Below are 22,516 nucleotides of genomic sequence, written 5' to 3'. Positions count from 1 at the left end.
GCACAACTTCACACCATCCAAATGAAATGTCTATTGCATTTGGACGATGCACAACTTCACACCATCCAAATGAAATGTCTATTGCATTTGGATGATGTATAACTTCACACCATTCATAATTGACCAGTATTTCATATCTTGTCAACCAAGGTAATTGTCCCTGCAAATGTTGTCTAAAACACCATCAATATCTGGCAATCTCGCAAATACTACTAGTCAGATATTCCTCTGGGTTTATCTGTTTTTCAACTAGTGTAGTTCAAGTTCAAACATCTACATAGTAACAATTAAGAAATATATAAAGTAAAAAAAATAGCAATAATGTACATTGTAAAAGAGTAGGATGGGGAATATGAAGAATGAATATGGGTAGAATTATTTAATATTATAAATTCAATATGAGTGTAGTGTGAATGGTACAGACATAGGAATATTCTAATGTACATTGAATGTACATGAAAAGACATCATCTGGAATGTGTGTTCAGTTTGATCATAGATCAGTATTGCTGGTTGCAGAGAAGTGTAGTGTTTTCAGTGTGCATGGACATAATGGAATGGGAACACTTCAATCTTATTTCACTTCAGTCCCAACCCTACATTGCATTTAAATTGTGTGGACAAGCAAACAATAATTACATTATTAAATGGATAATTACATTATTAAATGAGCACCGTGACGTCACCTGGTATGGCGCAGCGTATCCCCTCCTCCTGGGGGAACAGGACCGGAACACCTTCCCAGGAAGGCGTTCCGGAGGCATCCGAAACAGATGCCCAAGCCACCTCAGCTGACCCCTCTCGATGTGGAGGAGCAGCGGCTCTACTCTGAGCTCCTCCCGGGTGACCGAGCTTCTCACCCTATCTCTAAGGGATCGCCCAGCCACCCTGCGGAGAAAGCTCATTTCGGCCGCCTGTATCCGGGATCTTGTCCTTTCGGTCATGACCCAAAGCTCATGACCATAGGTGAGAGTAGGAACGTAGATTGACCGGTAAATCGAGAGCTTCGCCTTGCGGCTCAGCTCTTTCTTCACCACGACAGACCGATACATCAACCACATTACTGCAGAAGCTGCACCGATCCGTCTGTCAATCTCCCGTTCCTTCCTTCCCTCACTCGTGAACAGGACCCCTAGATACTTAAACTCCTCCACTTGAGGCAGGCACTCTCCACCAACCTGAAGTGGGCAAGGCACCCTTTTCCGACTGAGGACCATGGCCTCGGATTTGGAGGTACTGATTTTCATCCCCACCGCTTCACAATCGGCTGCAAACCGTCCAAGTGCATGCTCAAGGTCCTGGCTTGAAGGGGCCAACACGACAACATCATCCGCAAAGAGCAGAGACGAAATCGTGTGGTCCCCAAACCTGACACCCTCCGGCCCCTGGCTGCGCCTAGAAATTCTGTCCATAAAAATTACGAACAGAACCGGTGACAAAGGGCAGCCCTGCCGGAGTCCAACATGCGCAGGGAACAAGTCTGACTTACTGCCGGCAATGCGGACCAAGCTCCTGCTTCGGTCGTACAGGGACCTGACAGCCCTTGCAAGGGACCCAGGACCCCATATTCCCGAAGCACCCTCCACAGGATGCCGCGAGGGACACAGTCGAATGCCTTCTCCAAATCCACAAAACACATGTGGATTGGTTGGGCAAACTCCCATGAACCCTCCATCACCCTGTAGAGGGTATAGAGCTGGTCCAGTGTTCCACGGCCTGGACGAAAACCACACTGTTCCTACTGAATCCGAGGTTCTACTATCGGCCGTATTCTCCTCTCCAGAACCCTGGCATAGACTTTCCCGGGGAGGCTGAGAAGTGTGATCCCCCTATAGTTGGAACACACCCTCCGGTCCCCCTTCTTAAAAAGAGGGACCACCACCCCGGTCTGCCATCCCAGAGGCACTGTCCCCGACTGCCACGCGATGTTGCACAGGCGTGTCAGCCAAGACAGCCCCACAACATCCAGAGACTTGAGGTACTCAGGGCGGATCTCATCCACCCCTGGTGCCTTGCCACCGAGGAGTTTCTTAACCACCTCTGTGACTTCAGCCCGGGTGATGGACGAGTCCACCTCTGAGCCCTCATCCTCTGCTTCCTCAATAGAAGACGTGATGGCGGGATTGAGGAGATCCTCGAAGTACTCCTTCCACCGCCCGACGACATCCCCAGTTGAGGTCAACAGCTGCCCACCTCTACTGTAAACAGCGTTGGTAGGGCACTGTTTCCCTCTCCTGAGGCGCCGGATGGTTTGCCAGAATCTCTTCGAGGCCAGCCGATAGTCCTTCTCCATGGCCTCACCGAACTCCTCCCAGGCCCAAGTTTTTGCCTCCACAACCACCCGGGCTGCAGTCCGCTTGGCCTGTCGGTACCCGTCAGCTGCCTCAGGAGTCCCACAAGCCAACCAGGCCTGATAGGACTCCTTCTTCAGCTTGACGGCATCCCTTACTTCCGGTGTCCACCACCGGGTTCGGGGATTGCCGCCTCGACAGGCACCGGAGACCTTACGGCCACAGCTCCGAGCGGCTGCTTCGACAATGGCGGTGGAGAACATGGTCCACTCGGACTCAATATCTCCAGCCTCCCTCGGGATCCAGTCGAAGCTCTGCCGGAGGTGGGAGTTAAAGATCTCTCTGACAGGAGACTCTGCCAGACGTTCCCAGCAGACCCTTACAGTACGCTTGGGCCTGCCGAGTCTGTCCAGCTTCCTCCCCCGCCATCGGATCCAACTCACAACCAGGTGGTGATCAGTTGACAGCTCCGCCCCTCTCCTCACCCGAGTGTCCAAGACATACGGCCGCAGGTCAGATGAAACGACAACAAAGTCGATCATCGACCTGCGGCCTAGGGTGTCCTGGTGCCACGTGCACTGATGGACACCCTTATGCTTTTGGGCGTAGAAGTATAAAAATGATGTTTTGAATGTTGATCCTTAGACATTGTGCGGCGACACGTGTCTCCAGAAGCTTCTGTAATAAATGGACGTATAACTACGGTAATTGCCCTGACTCCCTGTGTTTTATTCTCCTTTCCAACAAACCAACTCGGGGAAGTGTTATACTTCAACAGCTACAACTTCTCTGCTTAGATATTTTGGGGTGCCTTCCTACAAGCTATGGTAAAGGTTTAATTTATCGAGAATGGCCGACAGCCTTCGATTTATTGAAAATGAAAACGGACAGGTCGTTTCAATTATCGAAGATCAGGTTCATGTTCAAAATGCAAAAGGAATCACAAGAGCATACGCATGTCAAAACGAGACTGAGGACGAGAAAAATCATTAGGCAAAAATCGTTTGGTAACTCTGGGGTTTTTCACTGCCATGCAGCCACTTTTCGTTCAGTTTAGAATTAGCCTTTTCAGTTTAGAATTAGCGCTTATTCTTTCTACTTCATCCACACTTCTCTAATATTATAGCAGAAGATTGCGACAGAAGCCGCATACTGCTTTAGAAAACACTTTTCAGCGTTACTGGTCCAATTATATCTTCTAACGCGAGTATGTATTCCGTTCGCAATAATGATGATTTACCTAGGAAAAGGTTGTGTTTGTTTCTCAAAGACTGATATGGTTCACCACGACATACATCAACAGATCTTGATCAGGTTTTATTTAACGATTTTGGTGCTAGCAACTGTTGCACTGAAGGCATTATTCTCACGAGAACTTGTATAAGCTCCTCCCAAAGGAATGCATTTGACTGGGTTAACATGTTTTGAGATTTTACTGACAAAAATTTTAGCAACAAAAATCTTATAGGTATTCCTCAGGCCTATTGACATTTTAGGCCTGGTTTAAGAGGCAAGAGAACACCACAATTGGCAGATTCTCTTCACAGGTGAGAGCAGGTTCACACTGTGCACATGTGACTGACATGACAGAGCCTGGAGACACTGTGGTGAAAGTTATGCTGCCTGCAACATCATCCAGCATGACCGGTTGGGCGGTGGGTTAGTGACGGTCTGGGGAGGCATTTCCTTGGAGGGTCACACAGACCTCCACGTGGTAGCCAACGGTAACCTGACTGCTGACGATGGGTCTAAGGATTTCACAGGGATGAAATCCTTAGACCCATCGTCAGACCTTATGCTGGTGCAGTGGGCCCTGGTTTCCTCCTGGTGCAGGACAATGCCCAGCCTCATGTGGCCAATGAGTATAGGATGACGAAGGCATTAATGCCATCGACTGGCCCTCAGCTTTTAATTTATTTTATTAATCAAGATATAATTTGTTCATCAAGACCCAATGTGTGATTTAAGTGTTCCCTTCATTTTTTTGAGCAGTGCATTTAACATAATGAATGCTGCTTTGCACACAGGTCCCTCTACATCTATGTATTTTATAACTGAAGTCCAAATTTATATTGTAGTAATAAAGTTATATGCAAAGTTGTGTTGATCGTCTGCATGTTTGTAAGTTTTTGCATTCATGTTTATGCTAAAATAAATTATCCTCTGCAGGCAATGGAATCAGTTTAGAGTTGACATTATGTACTCTGTAGGTTTTTTGACTTCATTTGCATATAATAATATATGTTTATTACATTAATAAATGTTTCAGTAAAATCATCCACATACATTATCGTAAGGGGGCAGGGAAGCCTTGGGTAGAGCATCTACCTGACCAGTAACCAAAAGCCTGCTGGATGAATCCCAGGTGAAAAGTCTAGGGGAAAATGTGTTGTTCTGCCCTGAGCCAAGAAAATTAACCCTAATTGCACTAAAATTATTGCAAAAAAAGGAGAATGTGTTCATTCATACTTACCTGGTAAAATAGGAGTAAAAATTATTCAATTCATCGAAAAAGATTAACAGCTTCCATCAGCAAATTTTATGCAGTCTACTGATTTTCATGTATTAGCATACAACTGCTTACTACCACACAAAAATCACATCACATTATGTTAAATTCTTTGAGGAGCTTGGTTGCAGAGCCCAGCTTTTAGTTACTGTTAGCTCTGTCCCACAGGTGATGAAGACAATACTTGCAGGCATGATGTCAGAGAATGTACAATTTGTGTCCGATTCAATCCTGGATGTCATCATGCCAGCAGATGACAGGCATGATGATGGGTGAAGAATAAGGAGAGAGCAATCGTCTGTGGCCACCCCCTGCAAAACCATTTCCTTTTTGGGAGTTGTCTTGCTGTTGCCTCTACAGTGCACCTGTTGTCATTTCCATTTCCACCAAAACAGGTAACATTCTTTTACAATCACTTATTGCTTATGCTTCCTAACTGGACAGATAGATATACCTGTTTAAGATTAATTGACTTGGTGTTATACTGTGATTGTTACATGTTACCTTAATTTTTTGAGCGGTGTATATTATAATCTTGTGACCCGATGTACCAACTTTGAGCACTGTCATTTGAAGTACCTAATAAAAGGGTAAGGTGTAGTGGTCTAAACATTTTCCAGAGCTGTATACAGTATATGTCTGGAAATATTTGGATACTGATAGTGTTTTGATGATTTGGAAGGACTGTATACTTCAGCTGGTCTTTAAAAGGTTGTGGCCATCAAGGGGGCATCGATCAGAATGCAGACAAGATGTTCCCTTTAGATGATTTATTAGTATAAACGTTTCAACGGGCATTGGTGGGTGTGGTTTGGTAGTTGCACGCACACAATTGTAAGGACTTAGATATAATGACAGTAACACTATATAATAATAACTATAAATCAACCGCACAGTTTTCCAATGTCAGCTCCCTCTTCCTGGTTTTCTTGAAACTGAACTTAAACCATCTTCCTCAGCGAAAAGCCGAGCGCAGTGGCGCTCCTGATTGGCCAATTCTAAAACAGCCAATTTACCTGCCTACAAGGGTCGTCCTTCGTAACAGATAGAATTTTCATATTTTTGGATCTAAAATTCACAATGGATTTGAAATAAAACAACGGAGATGCAGTTGAAGTGCAGACTGTGAGTTTTAATTCAAGTGGTTGCATAATATTCCACTTCTTTGCCTTAAAAAACTCCTGGGTTGCTTTTGCAGTATGTTTTGGGTCATTGTCCATCTGTAAAGTGAAGCGTTGTCCAATCAACAATATATTCCTATACACTTCAGACTTCTGTCTTCTGTCACATCATCAATAAACACTTCTGACCCAGTGCCATTGGAAGCCACCCATGCCCATGCCATCACACTGCCTCCACTGTGTTTTACAGATGATGTGGTATGCTTTGGATCATGAGCCATTCCAAGCCTTCTCCATACTTTTTTTCTTCCCATCATTCTGGTACAGGTTGCTCTTAGTTTCATCTGTCCAAAGAATGCTGATCCAGAACTGGGGTGACTTTTATGGATATTTTTTGGCACAATCTGGCCTTTAAACTATTGAGGTTTATGAATGTATTTGCTCTTGTGACGTCTTCTCTTTATGGTAGACTTGGATAATGATTTGCCTACCTACTGAGTGTTCTTCACTTGGCTGGATGTTGTAAAGGGGTTTTTCTTTACCTTGGAAATTATCCTAAAATCATCCACCATTGTGGTCTTCTGTGGATGTCCAGGCTTTTTTGTGTTGCAGAGCTCACCAGTGCATTCTTTTTTTCTCAGAATACACCAAATTGTTGATTTGGCCCCTCCTAATGTTCCTGCTATCTCTCTGGTGGAGATCCTTGTGCAGCCTAAGGATGGCCGGTTTCACTTGCATTGTTGTGGGTTTACAGCAACAGCTTCCAACTGTGAATGCCACACCTGGAATCAACACCTGTCCATGAAACAGCTTTTTAGTCAATTGTCCTATTACTTTTATAATCCCTTGAAAGAGGGGGCTCCATATTAAAGAGCTGTAATTCCTAAACCCTTTCTCCAATTTGGATGTGAATACCCTCAAATTAAAGCTGAGAGACTGCACTTTAAGCCCACATTTGTAATTAACTGTAACTTGAACATACTTAAAAAAAAAAGAAAATCACAAAACCTGTGTCATTGTCCAATTATTTCCAGACCTAAGTTTACTACTAGGCCTCTGCTCAAATCATACCTCTAAATCACATTTAAATGCTGATGGATTACATGCAGTTAAGACAGAATTTAATTTCGGACCTCAATCTCTATCAGTGATCTGCTCCACTGTGATTCCCTTCATCCTATAAAAACAAGAGTGAATTAAATATTGTTTAAAGACATTTCAATACAGCCCTTTTAGGAAATCAGTAAGATTGATTCTTTAATATTAGGAAAAACAGGTATAATATGGACAATTGACTGTCCTCAGAACAACTTAAATATCTGTATCATTTCCAATCTATTTTCTCACTTTGACTTTCTCTTATCAGACTCCTGCTCAGACTGAGGCAGGAGATCCTTCTTCCCTTTACTTTGATAATGAGTGTCCCCTACTGGCCCTCCCATACTACTTCCAACAGCATCTGGTCTCCCATCCATGGGCCAAACAACACCAATCGTGCCCAGTAGATGTGTCAGCAGCCAGCCAGCAGAATACAGGTTACTCTGCTGCATTACAGTCACTGACACAGATCGTTCTGAATGAAACATTGTCATTCGTTGAGAATGAGCTAAGGTGTATGATTAATTTAATGTTCTATAAAGGTGTATTGTAAGGACAATTTACCCTCAATCTTCTTTCACACCTTGATTTTTCTTTCCATCACACCCTCCTGCTCCTTAGGAGAGTGGTCATTTTCTTGACCACCTTTTGGATTGTTTATTCCCAGGATAAAAGTCTTAACTTTCTGGACATTAAACTCTGATAGGAACAAATAAGAACATGTATTATATGTGGCACAAACACCTAGGTAAGTACTTTTCAGTCTTTGTTAGCATGCCCTCTGAAGGCATAGTTTTACTTCAGACAGATATATATTGTCAATTTCACCACCCTTACAAACTTTTGTACAAACAATACCGAGCCTATATTTAGCCTACTATTAAATAGCAGATGCTCTAATCCATCGCACCATACAAATGCAAGTAGAGTTAAGTGCCTTAATCAAAGACACAGCAACCTGGAAAGCTGAAGGATTCAAACCTCTGATAAGCGGAAGATGATGCTATGCTATGCTATAATCACAAAAGCATAATGGCATGACAGTTATGCTGCTATGTAGTTTAGGCCTGTTTTTTGTCATCATATTGATTAACGAGTCCAATAGGTACATTATGTAAGCAATGAGGCACGAGGGGATGTTGTACAGGTGCTGGTCATATAATTAGAATATCATCAAAAAGTTGATTTATTTCAGTAATTCCATTCAAAAAGTGAAACTTGTATACTGTATACATTCATTCCACACAGACTGATATATTTCAAGTGTTTATTTCTTTTAATTTTGATAATTAAAACTGACAACTAATGAAAACCCCAAATTCAGTATCTCAGAAAATTTGAATATTGTGAAAAGGTTCAATATTATAAGACACGTGCCACACTCTAATCAGCTAATTAACTCAAAACACCTGCAAAGCCTTTAAATGGTCTCTCAGTCTAGTTCTGTAGGCTACACAATCATGGGGAAGACTGCTGACTAGACAGCTGTCCAAAAGGCGACCATTGACACCTTGCACAAGGAGGGCAAGACACAAAAGGTCATTGCTAAAGAGGCTGGCTGTTCACAGACCTCTGTGTCCAAGCACATTAATAGAGAGGCGAAGGGAAGGAAAAGATGTGGTAGAAAAAAGTGAACAAGCAATAGGGATAACCGCACCCTGGAGAGGATTGTGAAACAAAACCCATTCAAAAATGTGGGGGAGATTCACAAAGAGTGGACTGCAGCTGGAATCAGTGCTTCAAGAACCACCACGCACAGACGTATGCAAGACATGGGTTTCAGCTGTCACATTCCTTGTGTCAAGCCACTCTTGAACAAGCCACAGCGTCAGAAGCATCTCGCCTGGGCTAAAGACAAAAAGGACTGGACTGCTGCTGAGTGGTCCAAAGTTATGTTCTCTGATGAAATTAAATTTAGCTTTTTTTTTGGAAATCAAGGTCCCAGAGTCTGGAGGAAGAGAGGAGAGGCACAGAATCCACGTTGCTTGAAGTTCTGTGTAAAGTTTGCACAGTCAGTGATGGTTTGGGGTGTCATCTGCTGGTGTTGGTCCACTGTGTTTTCTGAGGTCCAAGGTCAACGCAGCCGTCTACCAGGAAGTTTTAGAGCACTTCATGCTTCCTGCTGCTGACCAACTTTATGGAGATGCAGATTTAATTTTCCAACAGGACTTGGCACCTGCACACAGTGCCAAAGCTACCAGTACCTGGTTTAAGGACCATGGTATCCCTGTTCTTAATTGGCCAGCAAACTCGCCTGACCTTAATTCTATAGATAATCTATGGGGTATTGTGAAGAGGAAGATGTGATACGCCAGACCCAACAATGCAGATGAGCTGAAGGCCACTATCAGAGCAACCTGGACTCTCATAACACCTGAGCAGTGCCACAGACTGAGCGACTCCATGCCACGCTGCAGTAATTCAGGCAAAAGGAGCCCCAACTAAGTATTGAGTGCTGTACATGCTCTTACTTTTCATGTTCATACTTTTCAGTTGGCCAACATTTCTAAAAATCCTTTATTTGTATTGGTCTTAAGTTATATTCTACTTTTCGGAGATTCTGAATTTGGGATTTTCATTAGTTGTCAGTTATAATCATCACAATTAAAAGAAATAAACATTTGAAATATATCAGTCTGTGTGTAATGAATGAATATAATATACAAGTTAAACTTTTTGAATGGAATTACTAAAATAAATAAACTTTTTGATGATATTCTAATTATATGACCAGCACCTGTATATGGCAAATATACAACGACTAAGAGCTGTTCTTAGTCACAATGCATCACACAGTGGGGGTATTTCAGAAAGCAGGGTTAACACACTGAGTTAAACCACAACTCTGGGTTGACTGACTCTGAGCTGTCAAACAGGTGGTAACAATTAGTTCAGTCAACTCTGAGTTAAGTTAACCCTGAGTAATGCACGTGCACGAGGAGGCAAACCGAGACAGTGCGTGAGTATTAACTGGAAAAAAAAGAGGTCACATTTCGAGTCTTCCATCCATTAAACATTTATGTAATGTGTGTGTGTGGCTGCAACATCAAGTTCAGAGTTTTATTTATCAAATGCACTGAATAACACAGCATCATTCAGAAGTGACATTCTGGTGACGTGGCACACATCTACGTAGTAAGAATGAAGAAATATATAAAGCAACAATATACATACACATTTTAACTAGCAGCAATTTTACAGAGAGTAGGATGGGAAATATAAACAATATGGGTAGAAGTACTGAATATTGTAAATATAATGAGTGTAATGGTATGGTACATAGAAAAGAATATTCTAATGTAGATTAAAGGCACATAGAAAGACATCAGAGCATCTGGAATGTTCATGTGTGATCAGTATGATGATAGATCAGTGTTGCAGGTTCAGGAGCCTTATGGCCTGAGGGAAAAAACTGTGAGTCTGGAAGTGTGTGTTCCGATGCTCCAGTAGTGTCAACCAGACGGCAGTAGTGGTGTGAATAGACCATAGCCTTGGTGGCTGTAGTCTTTGATGTTCTGTGCTTTCCCAAGGTATTGTGTATGGTAGATGCCTTGCATGGATGGTATATGGCAGCCGATGACGTGCTCCGCAGACCTCACCACCCTCTGGAGGGACTTGCGATCGGAGCAGCTGCCGTACCAGGCAGTTATGCAGCCTGAAAGGATGCTCTCAATGGTGCACCTGTAGATGTTGGTGAGAGTTTTTACAGAAAATGAAGGACTTCTTGAGTCTCAGGATTTTTTTTGTCTGGAGCCAGGCCCAGAGGAAGGGCTCGCAGGCAAGCGCCTGGTGGAAAAAGCAATGTGGCACCCCCCTCTCCATCCTGTGGGCCCACTACTCAAGGGAGGAACCGCTGGGGGCGGGTGCGCTGCCATATGGGTGGCAGTGAAGGCCAGGGGCCTCGACAGACCAGACCCAGGCGTCAGGGGCTGGCTCTGGGGAGGTGGAACGTTACCTCTCTGTGGGGGAAGGAGGAACTTGTGGGGGAGGTGGAGCACTATCAGTTAGATCTGGTGGGGCTTACAACCACGCACAGTCTCGGTTCTGGAACCGTTGCTCAGGGTGTGAGGTTACCCCAGTTGACGAGAGGGTCGCCTCCCTACGCCTATGGGTTGTGGGTGGGGATTCTCTGACTGTTGTTTGTGCATATGCCCCGAACAGCAGTTCAGAGTATTTGGCCTTCTTGGAGACCCTGAATGGAGTCCTGTATGGGCCATCCAACTCTGAGTCAACTAACTGTATGTTTTCACTTAACCTGCTTTCTGAAATACCTCCAGTAATTACCCAAAGTATATTGGCAATACTGTATATCACAAACCACGGAGATGCCCGATTGCTTTTATAAACCATTTACCAACACAATTATAACATTAAGTGATGTGATGTCATACCAGGGGTATATGGGATCAGCCAGTCAGCATTCAGGATTCATATGAAATTCTTATAATATTTGTATATATGAACAGTGGTGCCATGACCATTCTTCCTCTTCCTTATGACATCCAGCTACAGCATGGCCTGTCACTAAAACCTGAAGCAAGGAAATTAGAAAAGAAAAGAAGCCAAGTAAATAAAGGGAACTAGCAAAGGGGCTAAGGAAGTTAGGAAAAAAGCACATAGAAAATAACACAAGGAAAAAGTAGCATGGGAAGCAAATTTGACCAGGAAATAAGAGAATGTTAGAGGGCAAGTAACTCAGGATTTCTCAATCAATATGTTTTGAAAAAGATAGGAAAGGACACAAGGGATGCAAGACTATCCCATGAATAACTAATATTGACACCGTGCATTGACCCCAGCTATTACCAGAACCACTGCTGCATTCGGCTACCTAAACTTAGTAAAATATAGAAAAATTTGACCAGAGTAGGTTCTATAGTAATCAGGGTTGCCGAATTGGAAGCTTTTTATGACCGTGTGTAGGCAAAACTGGGCATAGGTGGGTTGATGTATAGATACGGTTGTATAGAGAAAATAACGTTTGAGCATGCTTTTTTGGGGGGGTCAGATGGATTGCGACTGTGAAACCATTATACTGTCCAATAAATCTTGCAAACCTGACAGTTACCGACTTTCAAAACTCCTGTCAGGGCAGTACATGTAGGGTAACTTGGGGGGAAATGCCCCCCTTAAGGGAAATCTGTATTTTCTGACAAAAAAAAGTTTGGTCAGATATTGACATAAAAATATTGACTTAAGTCAGACAAATACATTTGGAAAAAAAATATTGTGAAAAATAATTATATTTTATTGCAAATCAAATGCAAAACGATGTACATGGGTGTTTTACCCTACTATTGAGCCAAAATACCCCATTTAAGATTTATTCAAAATCATTCTATTAAAGTAATCTATACCATGGAAGAGAATTCAATCTTGATAGCAGTATTTAAGTGAGTTAACAAGACCAATTTTAATCATATATTGCACATTCCAATATCCAAAGGCAAAAAGCTATGCATAACATTTATTACTATTTCAAATAACTTTTGATGACTATTTTACATTTTTTGTTAACCATGCAAAAGTATTAAGTTAAAAACACCGAATCCATAATATTGAGCATCAGTTGGCATTCAATATCAGTGCCAATGACTAGGCCAATTATATTAGAAACTAGCTATTGAACTAAAAACTATTTATGCTATATCTTGAACTTTTGTTATATTTCAGCAATTTTTTGGTAATAATTTTGTTAGATTTTACCAATATATTCTCAGAGACTGGGCGATTAGCCCCAAACATGATCACCACAAAAAACAGGATTGCTATGTTCTCTGAACAAGTGGATGAATTAGCTTAAGGCCTTCCTATTGACATGTCAAAAATCAGTTTAGAGGTCTAACTTCTTCACGTCACATACAAGGTTTTCTAAATGACAAAAATTAAGATCTACTTATGTCAAAATCGTTTTTGTGGAATTTCTTGCTCAGTTGAGATGAGTCAACAACATTTTCTAGATGAACACGAAGTGGCAACCAAGGAATAAGGCGTTTAACCCAGGGTGGCATTAAACCCCAAGCCACCCTATTTATTATTAACAACACGTTTACCGTAAAGACACATTCACTTGTTTTTAACTGGATCATTACTCCCGTTCATGAATCTACGTAACGTTCAATTGAACAACAGTCTGGATAAAACACGGTCCCCAAAATGCGAAATTACTTATTACCATTGCAAACCGATTACCAATGGAATGTCATATTTGTGGAATATAGTGAATTTACCACGGTTTTCAGTAAGCCTGCATTCCCACCATCAGGTTCAAAATGATCGGTACATTTGTCTTGCGGTGCAGACCAAAGCAGCATTGTGAAAGAAAAGAGGTGGAAAGGAATGATTTTCTTGCCAAATTCTTGGCTTGTTACATTTCCAATGCAGTATAATCTAACCTTCCAAACTACTCTTGCTTGTTACAAAGTAACAACTAGGCACAGCTGGTCATTTTTTTCCCAAAGAATAAGTACAATTGAAAACCTTTTCCCGCAGAAAGGCATATAATTTAGTTTAATAGTGAGAATTTCAAAAATGAGTTGCTACAACTTTCCAGAAACCCAGTCAAGTTATGAGTATTTCATATACTATTTTACATGAACAGCATGTTTAGTATTTTACATAGCAAATATTAAAAACCTGCTTTCAAGATTGAAAACTCACAAGATACCATTTATCTGAACATGTTGTAACAGTTATATGTGGGACTGAAAATCCAACCCACCCACCTGTTCATGGTTGCGTATACAAAACACAACTAAACTTACCCATGAACTATCTAATAATTCCACAAGCTGTGTGTGTGTGTGTAAAAACAGCCCAACACAATGGCGGTGATTCAGAATGTAAAATAGCCTAAAAATTAACAGAAAGGTAATACTAAAAACATTTGTGTTGGTAGATCATCTTCTTTGGAACTTGACTAGTAAATGTTGACCAACAAAGTATGTTTAAAAGCTTTAACATTGTCTTTGTTCTAAAAAGTGAGTAGCTAAAGACAGTCTTTGTGATTCAAGAAATGGTGTAGAATTTGTTTAATGAAAATAAAATACAGAAAAGTGAGTTTGAAACATCCTAATGTTTAATGAATTGGTGACGTACTGATCAGCAAGAAAGAGGTACAGTAAAACTACAAGGAAGGGACAAAAAGGTTGGTAACACTTTAAACATGTCTGCCCATTTCATCTGCAACTTGATTCACAGTCCCGTTTTTATATATATATATATTTATTTTTTACTAATCTACCCTTGTGCGCTAACTTAGTGTATGGAGGACAGGGACAGGGGAAGGCGCAAGGGTACCATATGGATAAGTGCACTGGTGATGTCACTTACAAGTAAAGAAAATGAGAAGAGAAAAATAATTCCTTCTAGTTTTAACTATATCCCTCTGATCCATCAAACAACAGCCCAAAAGTAAGCATGTAAGTTGGGGGTTGGGGGAATCCCCTTAATTCTCCACCTGGCTTCCACTCTGCTTACTTCTGGGGGCGGATTCTCTTTCTTTTCCAGGATTTTTTTGTATTTTTGATATTTTTTAAACCCTCTTCAGTGCGCTCATACCGCATAAAGTTCATAGATCTTCTTGGCGCAGTAGGCCAGGGCGGCCAGTGCTATCGTGTTGTGGAGTCTCTTTCTGTGGATGTCGTCCCTGCGCACCAGCACCACAGGTGTGGAGGAAGTGAGTGTATGCAGGGGCAGCCGTGAGAGTTTTTGGCTGTCGTACTCCACCTGGTACTTGCAGCAAGGATCGAACTGCCAAGAGATTCCATAGAGGGCAGAGCAAGCCACGCTCAGGGCACCAGCAGGTAGCGCCACGTAGCGTGAGTACTCAGGCGGCAGCGAGAGGGGCGTCAGGAGGCAGGCAGTGCCTGACAGCACTGCCGTCTTGTGCAGGCAGTTCCCCACGGCGATCCAGCGGGCTGTCTCGTCACCGATGCGTGTTGGCTCAATCACAATGTACTTGTACTGGGCTTCCAGTGCCTGCTCAAGCTCGTACTCAAACTGGTCCTGTGCATTCTCCCCGTTGTAGATCTCGTGCACGATGTAGCAGTCTGTCGCTGCCATCACTCCCCTGTGCGCATGAAGAAAAGTCACAACATTTCATTCACAAAAAGTTACCAAATTCATGAGCAATTGTGCAGCCTGATAGCTTAAGGCAAGTGGATGCACCTGTTTTGTGAATCAACACTACTGGTGTTGCAAAGAAATAAGCAAAAACTGTGTTTTTTAAAGGATGTATAGTCATTGACCTTAATATCATCTAAGGTTTGGCAGTTTTTTCGGCACATTGTATATGTTCAAAATGAGACACCTCTGGAACTTTGACATGTGCATGTAAAAATAAGAGCTGTAAACAAATAAATCAGTGGGCAAGTAACAAAGATAGCTGGTTGGTATCTGCAGTTTACAATGCTCCGAAAATTCATTGATGCATGCCATACTTCTATTGCTTTAGAATCGAGGAACTCAAGCTCACATGTAAAAATACCCTAATATTAAATAACGTTATTCGTAAAGGCAGGGGTGTAGCACAATATTCTGGGCACTGTACATAGGTGGTCTCTCCAGGGCCTTTCCCCTCTTTATTCAAGACTCAAAAAATTATGTATGGCCCTATATACACTAGTACCCGCCACCCCCGTCTGACGCCACTGCGTTAAGGTGGTTGTCATCGTCAAATGGACTGCGGCCTGCTAGTAACAGCTTTTGGTAACGTCCATTTAGCAAACTAGCTAATGAATAACATAAGAAATATGCGGGCGGGTGGGGTGGGGGTCTGTGTATATCTGTAAATAACTCTTTGTAAATATCGAAAATACACGAAATAAACAACATGGTCCGAAGAATAGCGTTGGTTAGCTAACTAATTTAGCTTGTGAACTTTGTGAAGAAAAACTTATGTTGACTTGGTACATGATCTAGGTTTGCAAAATGAGTGAAGTTCAAGTTGCTAAGTAGTTAAAAAACGTAAACAAAACAATGGTGATTTACAACGTTTTCAACAATTTCTGTATGACCTGAGCTGCCGCTCTATTAAACTGATTTGGAAAAACTCCGAACGTTATATTGGTTATTTAACTAGTAAGTTTCACCAACAACGTTTAGCAAGTTAGCTACAGTACCTAAATGGGTACAATATCGGTGTTTTATCTATTTTAAAAACGAACTAGCTAACTACCAATTGTAACCGCCTAGTAGAACGTTAGTACCAATACCGTTTTGATAGCGTATTTTGTGACAGCATGGTATCTCCACAGTTTAGCTGGATGGCTAATCTACCAGAATATCATTTGAAAGCTTAAACAGGCTAGCTAGCGAGGTTAGCAAGACAGCAATGGTACTGTAGCTGGCTAATCAAAACATCACATGAGCAGTTATCAAGAAAGGAACTGGGGCAACTGACAGGTACATTTCACTTTTAAAGGGCATATGTTGGAATGGTGAATGTGTGGCGTCATAAAAAGCCATCTGACAAAATCGTACTCAAAAAGAGTCGTTATATGGCAATGTTTTATCTAACTGACCTCTCCCTGTTGACTGGGACACCGCGCCTCCTTCCCAACGACGCCATCTTGGAGAACGAACACACGACTGCTGTCGACGCAATGCGCCGCGGTGCAAACTAGGATGTGTAGTGTATGCAATACTTGCAATGCACTGCGAGAATAACATAATGTACGCCGTAATACATTTCCCATAATGCATTTAAAGGATCCCCTGCTCGAATTGTTTATCAGTGTAATGGGTATTAATATTGACATCATGTAAATACAGAATTCAGTAAGATTACATTGTCTTTTATAGGTGGAAACTGTTATACAAAATGCAGACATCCTCAAATGCTGCCTACAAAACAATGTGACAGTGGAGAGATGACCAATCGCACCCAAGGACAACACTATAGCTAGGACAACCGTTCTATAGTAGAGGTGACTGCGTAAATTCTACTAGTGGTATTTATCATTGAGGGCTACAGTTTAACTCTTTATGCAACTGTCATTATACAGCGGGTTGATATTTACCTGCCTCGGGTTACGTTATACTCACCCATATTGTGTCCAGTCCTATCCAAGTTTCTTCAGTGAGTTGATCCCGGCTGATCTCACGTACGTCGCTCACAGTGTAGAACTGAACGCCGGGAAATGTTGTACTGTAACTACAGAAACCCTGTAATAAGCCAGTGCCAACGATACAGTAGAAACGTGCAACACATTAACCTGATCGTTGCCTCTCTCCACAATTATATTAATCGCAAAACATTTAGTTAAAACGTTATGGAAATGGTATTCAGAAGAATATTACAGGAAACCTAAAAGTTAAGGCACTAACAGATCTGAGTTAATAATTGTGAAGCATCTTTATTTGTAAGCCAGTCAATTAGTCAAAACATCAGTTATTATTTGAATGTATTTAATAAAAAAGGTATACACATTGGGGGAAATTCATAAAATATGAAACTAAATTCTGCCTAACACTGACTGCTTTAAATCCATCAGATGGTTGGTCTACAGATTCAGCCACTTAAAATCCATCCCAGTGTCTCCTGTGTAATTCATCAGCTTAATCCGTTCAACTACCAATCTGATTTTGAAGAAGTACTTCAACACAGCCATAGTAGCACATTTTTCCAAGGTCAAATGTTAAGAGATTTTGGTGTATTACCAGACTCAACTAATAAAAAAGGGTACATCATGCAAATTTATACTTGACATTTAATTATCTACTTGTTAGTCTCCTACAACTACTGTAGCAAATGAGGCCTGAATTATTATGCATTAGAGGATCACTCCCCAGTGTCAATGGACATTCTACAGTAATATATTTTCTAATATCACAGTAGCTGTTTGTATGGTAGCAATTAAGATGTGTCCTGAGGAGTGGTTGTCCTGCTGAACTTGGTTAAGATTGTCTGGGAAGGCCAAACAAATGGTCACAGTTGACTTAATTGGTAAAGAATGGCACTTGCAACGCCAGGGCTAGTTTCTACTAAAATGTAAATAACAGTGGAAGGAAGTGCCTCACTAGTCCACTGTATGCGCATGTGGTTACGTAACTTACAAGATGTTGGTCTAAAGGAAACAAAGAATAGCCAACCTATATTGAGGCGATAGGCAACATCCATTCTGGACTCCTGAAACACTATTTCTTCTTCTACCTGTCAATAAATTACCTTCACCTTGTGTCCCAGTTCTTATAGTCTCTGAATGAAGGGGAAAATAAAAGTGTTTTGACTGTCCAGGTGTTACTTCCCCTTGGTCTATTACAGCTTCTGGGGGTGCAACCTATAGCACCAACCCTGCTCCCTAACATACTTAATTCAGTTAATCAGTCAGGTGCACAGCTGTTTTTTTGTATTACGAGGTCCTGATCAATCAGGGCTACATTCCACTTCATGAGGTAATTTCAATCCTAATGGTCATGTACACTCCACTTCAGAAATACAGTTCCATATTACCTTGAATTCTTCCTCTTTTATTCCTCTACTATTTGTCCTATTTTATGGTCATTATGGATAGTGATCAATGTAATTTGTTGTGAGAGTTATCACACATACAACATTTGGCTGCACCTTTTATGAAAATCTGTGTAACTGACAAATGATCAAACACAAGCCCAAATAGTATAGGTGGAAGCCATCTGGCTAAAGGATGATGGAGTTATGGTTCATACAGTACAAAAAACAGTACTACAGCATAGTTTTGTCACAACAGATAATAAAACAACTTTGTGGGTATCAACATTCTTCTTGTTTTGACAGTGCTGTGCATATTTGCGAAGTAGGCATTACTACTTAAACACAAAGCTCAACTTCTCAGACCAGCAAAATAGAGTGGATGAAAACATAAGAAATGGGACAGAGTACTGGAAGGAAGTAAAGCCCTGATTTAAGCCCAAGGAGAAAGCCGGTGAGTTCTAGTCAAAAAGATAATGGTTCACAGTGACAAAGCCTTCTTCAACTGGCGATAGGTGGTTTCAAACTGCAGGGAGTTTAGACACCAGACACACAACCTTAAACGCTCCCAACCTCTCACATTTCAGACAGACATTTGTGGTCCCTCGCAGTCTGTCAGGCATGTCCAAACAGAAACACAAAGTGTCATCAATGCTCACTGAGTTTAGGCCATGAGTGATGACAATGATATTCGGGCAGTTCCTCCATCGCTGCTCCCCAAGCAATGGTCTGTATTTCTGCAAAGACGGAAAGAGCTCTTATGTGATTGCCCCTTTGCCGTCTCTCCTATACCACCCTTGCCCCTCTCTTCCCCTCCGCCCCTCTCCAACAAGGTCACATTGGGTGGATATGCTCCAGATATTGAGCTTGTGGATTCTCTTTTACATATTTCTGGATGTACCAGCAGGTCAGGTGAGCCTTCAGATCCTCTTCCACCACGAAATCCATGGCCGCCTACAATCAACAGAAAACATCAACACAAAGAGTTATTTTGTGACTCGTGGTCTCAATATACTTGTGCGCATCAGTCATTGTTATTTAAACTTGGGATAACTAAGGACTGTAACAATCAACAACTGACAATAAAAACACTGGTCTACAGACCTTCAGACAAATAATATTTTATTTCCTTCTTCCTTCTCTTTGGCAATAGACAACTAACTTGATATTACCCATCAGCACTTTGAGCTGTGGTCATCTGGAAAGCACTGCCTAGACTGAGTAAACAGCTATGCCTAGAAAGGAGACTTATGCTTGGATTCCTAGAATTCCATGCAGCAGCCATAATGTCAAACGGCTGTAACAAAGCGGACTAGCCAACGTTTTTTAAATTGCCCCAGGAAAGTATTTAATCAGCTATTAACTACTGAAAAAGCTTTACGACCTTTATTGGGTCAATCATTTATTTAATAAAGCCCTTATTACATCAGCAGTTGTCACAAAGTGCTTTTACAGACACCCAGCCTAAAACCCCAAAAAGAAAGCAACAATAGTTAATTCAGTGGTTAAGAAAAACTCCCTAGTCGGGTCCAAAATTAGGAAGAAACCTAGAGAGGACACAGAATCTGAGGGGTGGCCAATCCTGTTTTGGCTGTGCTGGATGAAGATTACAGTATATAAAGATGGCCTTTAAGGGACATCTGCAACAGATTGCAAGACTCCAGCAGAACTGTTGTGATATATCGCAAATGAAGGGTAATTTCAGGTGTAGCCTTTGGCTTTGATGCTTAACTACTAATTTTGTGACCAATGGACCCATTAATTATCTCAAAGCCCCAGATACGTGTAGGCATATGCACTATTACTGTACAGTCATTTTGCTTGAGCCTATCCAAGACTTTCAAATCAGGAAGGGGTGTCCAACTCTAGGGATACAGGTTAGTGCAGTTGGTTTTAGTTTGGCACCAACCCAAGATAACATGTTGTCAGACAGTCAAACCTTAGCAAGGTGCTTGGCAATGCCTCTCCCTCTGTAGGCGTCTGGAACCTCTGTATGCTGCAGGTCCACTGTCTTCTTCCCAACATATTCATACAACAGGACAGCACGGTCGTGAGAACCTAGGAAAAGAGAGCGAAGGGTCTCATTTAGAAGGCTGCCATGTAACAGAATAGTCAGGCCTACTTAACGACTACTACTCTCCAGTCAGCCTTCAATAAGACGGGGTGGAGAGAAAATGTAGCCTATTGTATCGCAAATGATGTGCACGCAACGACTAACTGTCTGGACATTATTAAACTAACAATTGTATAAACTACAATAGTTACCTAGCTAAATCGAAATACAATCGGATACTGTAACTGTTAACGTTAGTTAACTCGCAATGAGATGCAATTATATAGACTACAGCTAGCTACAGGCAGCTGTACTAGCTTGCTAACTGTAGTTACTGTTGGTTCGACTGCAGTGAGTACTGACTGTAACGTTAAACATTAAGCTGCATCAGCCCAAACGACGGTTAAAAGGTAAAGCTTGCTAGTTAGCTTAACGTTAAACACACTCAACTGTGGTAAGTTATCACAACTGTAAAAGCAAATGCAAAACAAGGACATAGATAGCGGCCGTTACATTACCATTTAGTCGTATGGTAAACTGACGCTTCTTTTTATCGTGTTCTACTGTTAACGGAGTGTTGATTTCGGGGACAATCATCTGCGCAGCTTGGGCCATGGTCTTTCGTCGTCCAAAGCCCAAAACGTCGTATTATTTCAGTGAGTCGAAATGGATCTCAAAGCATTCGAATCATAGCTCCCCGAAACCCAGAACAATTACCATCCAACACAAACCAAAACAGTTCATCTTCTTAGAATCAGCTGTAAGATCACATGGTCGGAATTGACCAATGACGTGCCTAGCGCTGAGGTGTTTGCAGACTTACTGTTCCCTTTCCGCTGGTCAATTCCTTGTGGTTGGTGGAACGGGGACGTTTTGAGCTTTGATGAGAATTGTTGCTTTGCTACGCAGTTCCTCGCAGTTGTTTGTTTGGCTCCGACTGGTTCAGCTGGGCCAACTCACCTTGTTTTAACAACATATTACCGATGGATGGAGCTTGTTATACTAGCGTTGCCTCTGTTCCCATTAACGGTCATTGCTGGTTTTGTATTGCTGCCTGCTGCCTGGGCGAGTGACCATCCTCCTGGTTTCTTTGCTGCCAATCTGCTCCATGGGGTTTCTCCCTTTCCTTAGCTGGCATGCTTCTCTACCTTGCTGTCCTGGTTGTTGGCGACATAGCTGTTGGCACATGCCAGATGTAAAGGCTGCCCATTGTTTACATTTGGCAGGGTTAAATTCTGCTGAAGCTGTCACTTGTGAGGCCATTGATGCTCTCAGAATGTGTAGGCAGTCATTGTTTTTGTATGGCAGTATTTTTTGTTGTCTCGGTCGTATCTCCTTGAGCCTGTGTAACAGTTTTGTTGGACAGGTCATTTCCCCCCACCTTGTTCTTTGTGTTGGTTGCTCTGACCATGCTCTGAAGCGATTGAAGAGGGTGTGAGCACTCTGTGTGTACACACACTGTGGACAGCCTTTTTGCTGAGCAAGGGTTTTGTCAGTTCATGTGTAGGTGTCTCCCTCGGCCTCGTCCTATTCTTTTGACCTGTAGTCGAGTGATGGGGAGGTTTACCCCAGGATTTCCAACATGGGTGCCTCTGTCTCTCCATTTGGCTGCTCTGCCGGCTCTTTGGGCTCAGCTGACTTTTGTGCAGGACTACCTCTGTGGGATGATGAGTGGTGTGACGGACCTCCCTTCTGTGTCACCACATGGGTGGTTGACATCCGTTACGTCGTTGGTGGTGCCAAACCCCTTCTGCATTTCCTCACCCCTGGTATGGAACTTGCTCCAACATTTACCCCTTAACCAAGGAACTCCCCTCCTCGGGTCCTGCCTGTCACCCTGCATTTCTGCTCTGGTCTTGGCCCGGCTGCTTTGAAGCCAGGAGGTGAGTGTGAGCGGTCCCTATGTTGACCCTCGTTCGGTGATATGCATGTACAGACTTCTGTTTGTCTTATGTCAACCCGAAGGCTGGTGGCTACATCCGTGTCGAGTGCT

The 22,516-nt window shown here is 42.3% G+C and overlaps 2 protein-coding genes across 5 annotated transcripts; both read right to left on the bottom strand.

Annotated features, from left to right (window-relative positions):
- Window positions 1–14,032: 14,032 nt before the first annotated feature.
- tmem11 (transmembrane protein 11) lies at window positions 14,033–17,167 on the bottom strand. 2 transcript variants are annotated; one of them, XM_010873946.3, is made up of 2 exons: window positions 17,066–17,167; window positions 14,033–15,089 (listed from the first exon to the last, which is right to left on the bottom strand). In XM_010873946.3, the coding sequence occupies exon 2, from the start codon at window positions 15,080–15,082 to the stop codon at window positions 14,573–14,575; it is 510 nt and encodes a 169-aa protein (XP_010872248.1). In that variant the 5' UTR covers window positions 15,083–15,089; window positions 17,066–17,167; the 3' UTR covers window positions 14,033–14,572. The 2 variants fall into 2 exon arrangements, with proteins under 2 accessions (XP_010872248.1, XP_010872247.1); XM_010873945.4 differs by lacking the exon at window positions 17,066–17,167 and adding an exon at window positions 16,543–17,001.
- Window positions 17,168–18,469: 1,302 nt separating this feature from the next.
- On the bottom strand, window positions 18,470–21,340 carry natd1. Of its 3 annotated transcripts, none has more exons than XM_010873947.4 (4): window positions 21,042–21,340; window positions 20,410–20,528; window positions 19,356–19,424; window positions 18,470–19,207 (listed from the first exon to the last, which is right to left on the bottom strand). In XM_010873947.4, the coding sequence occupies exons 1-4, from the start codon at window positions 21,136–21,138 to the stop codon at window positions 18,992–18,994; spliced, it is 501 nt and encodes a 166-aa protein (XP_010872249.1). In that variant the 5' UTR covers window positions 21,139–21,340; the 3' UTR covers window positions 18,470–18,991. The 3 variants fall into 3 exon arrangements, with proteins under 3 accessions (XP_010872249.1, XP_010872250.1, XP_012991164.1); XM_010873948.4 differs by having other exon boundaries at window positions 19,372–19,424; window positions 21,042–21,333; XM_013135710.4 differs by having other exon boundaries at window positions 18,470–19,424; window positions 21,042–21,332.
- Between the last annotated feature and the right edge of the window lie 1,176 nt (window positions 21,341–22,516).

This window comes from Esox lucius, chromosome 11 (genome assembly GCF_011004845.1).
Source record: "Esox lucius isolate fEsoLuc1 chromosome 11, fEsoLuc1.pri, whole genome shotgun sequence".
Taxonomy (NCBI): Eukaryota; Metazoa; Chordata; class Actinopteri; order Esociformes; family Esocidae; genus Esox; species Esox lucius.
The sequence above is the reverse complement of the archived record's forward strand: the minus strand, read 5'-3'. Positions and strand labels throughout refer to the sequence as shown.

Bases quoted from the DNA above. Each gene is read 5' to 3' on its own strand.
- tmem11 (XM_010873945.4), bottom strand. From the start codon at position 16,589: ATGGCGTCGTTGGGAAGGAGGCGCGGTGTCCCAGTCAACAGGGAGAG. The intron at 15,090-16,542 runs GTCAGTTAGATA...TCATGCGCACAG, and splicing joins GTCCCAGTCAACAGGGAGAG to GGGAGTGATGGCAGCGACAG.
- natd1 (XM_010873947.4), bottom strand. From the start codon at position 21,138: ATGGCCCAAGCTGCGCAGATGATTGTCCCCGAAATCAACACTCCGTTA. The intron at 20,529-21,041 runs GTAATGTAACGG...CTCTTTTCCTAG, and splicing joins GTTTACCATACGACTAAATG to GTTCTCACGACCGTGCTGTC. The intron at 19,425-20,409 runs GTTTGACTGTCT...TGTTGATTGTAG, and splicing joins TTGCCAAGCACCTTGCTAAG to GCGGCCATGGATTTCGTGGT.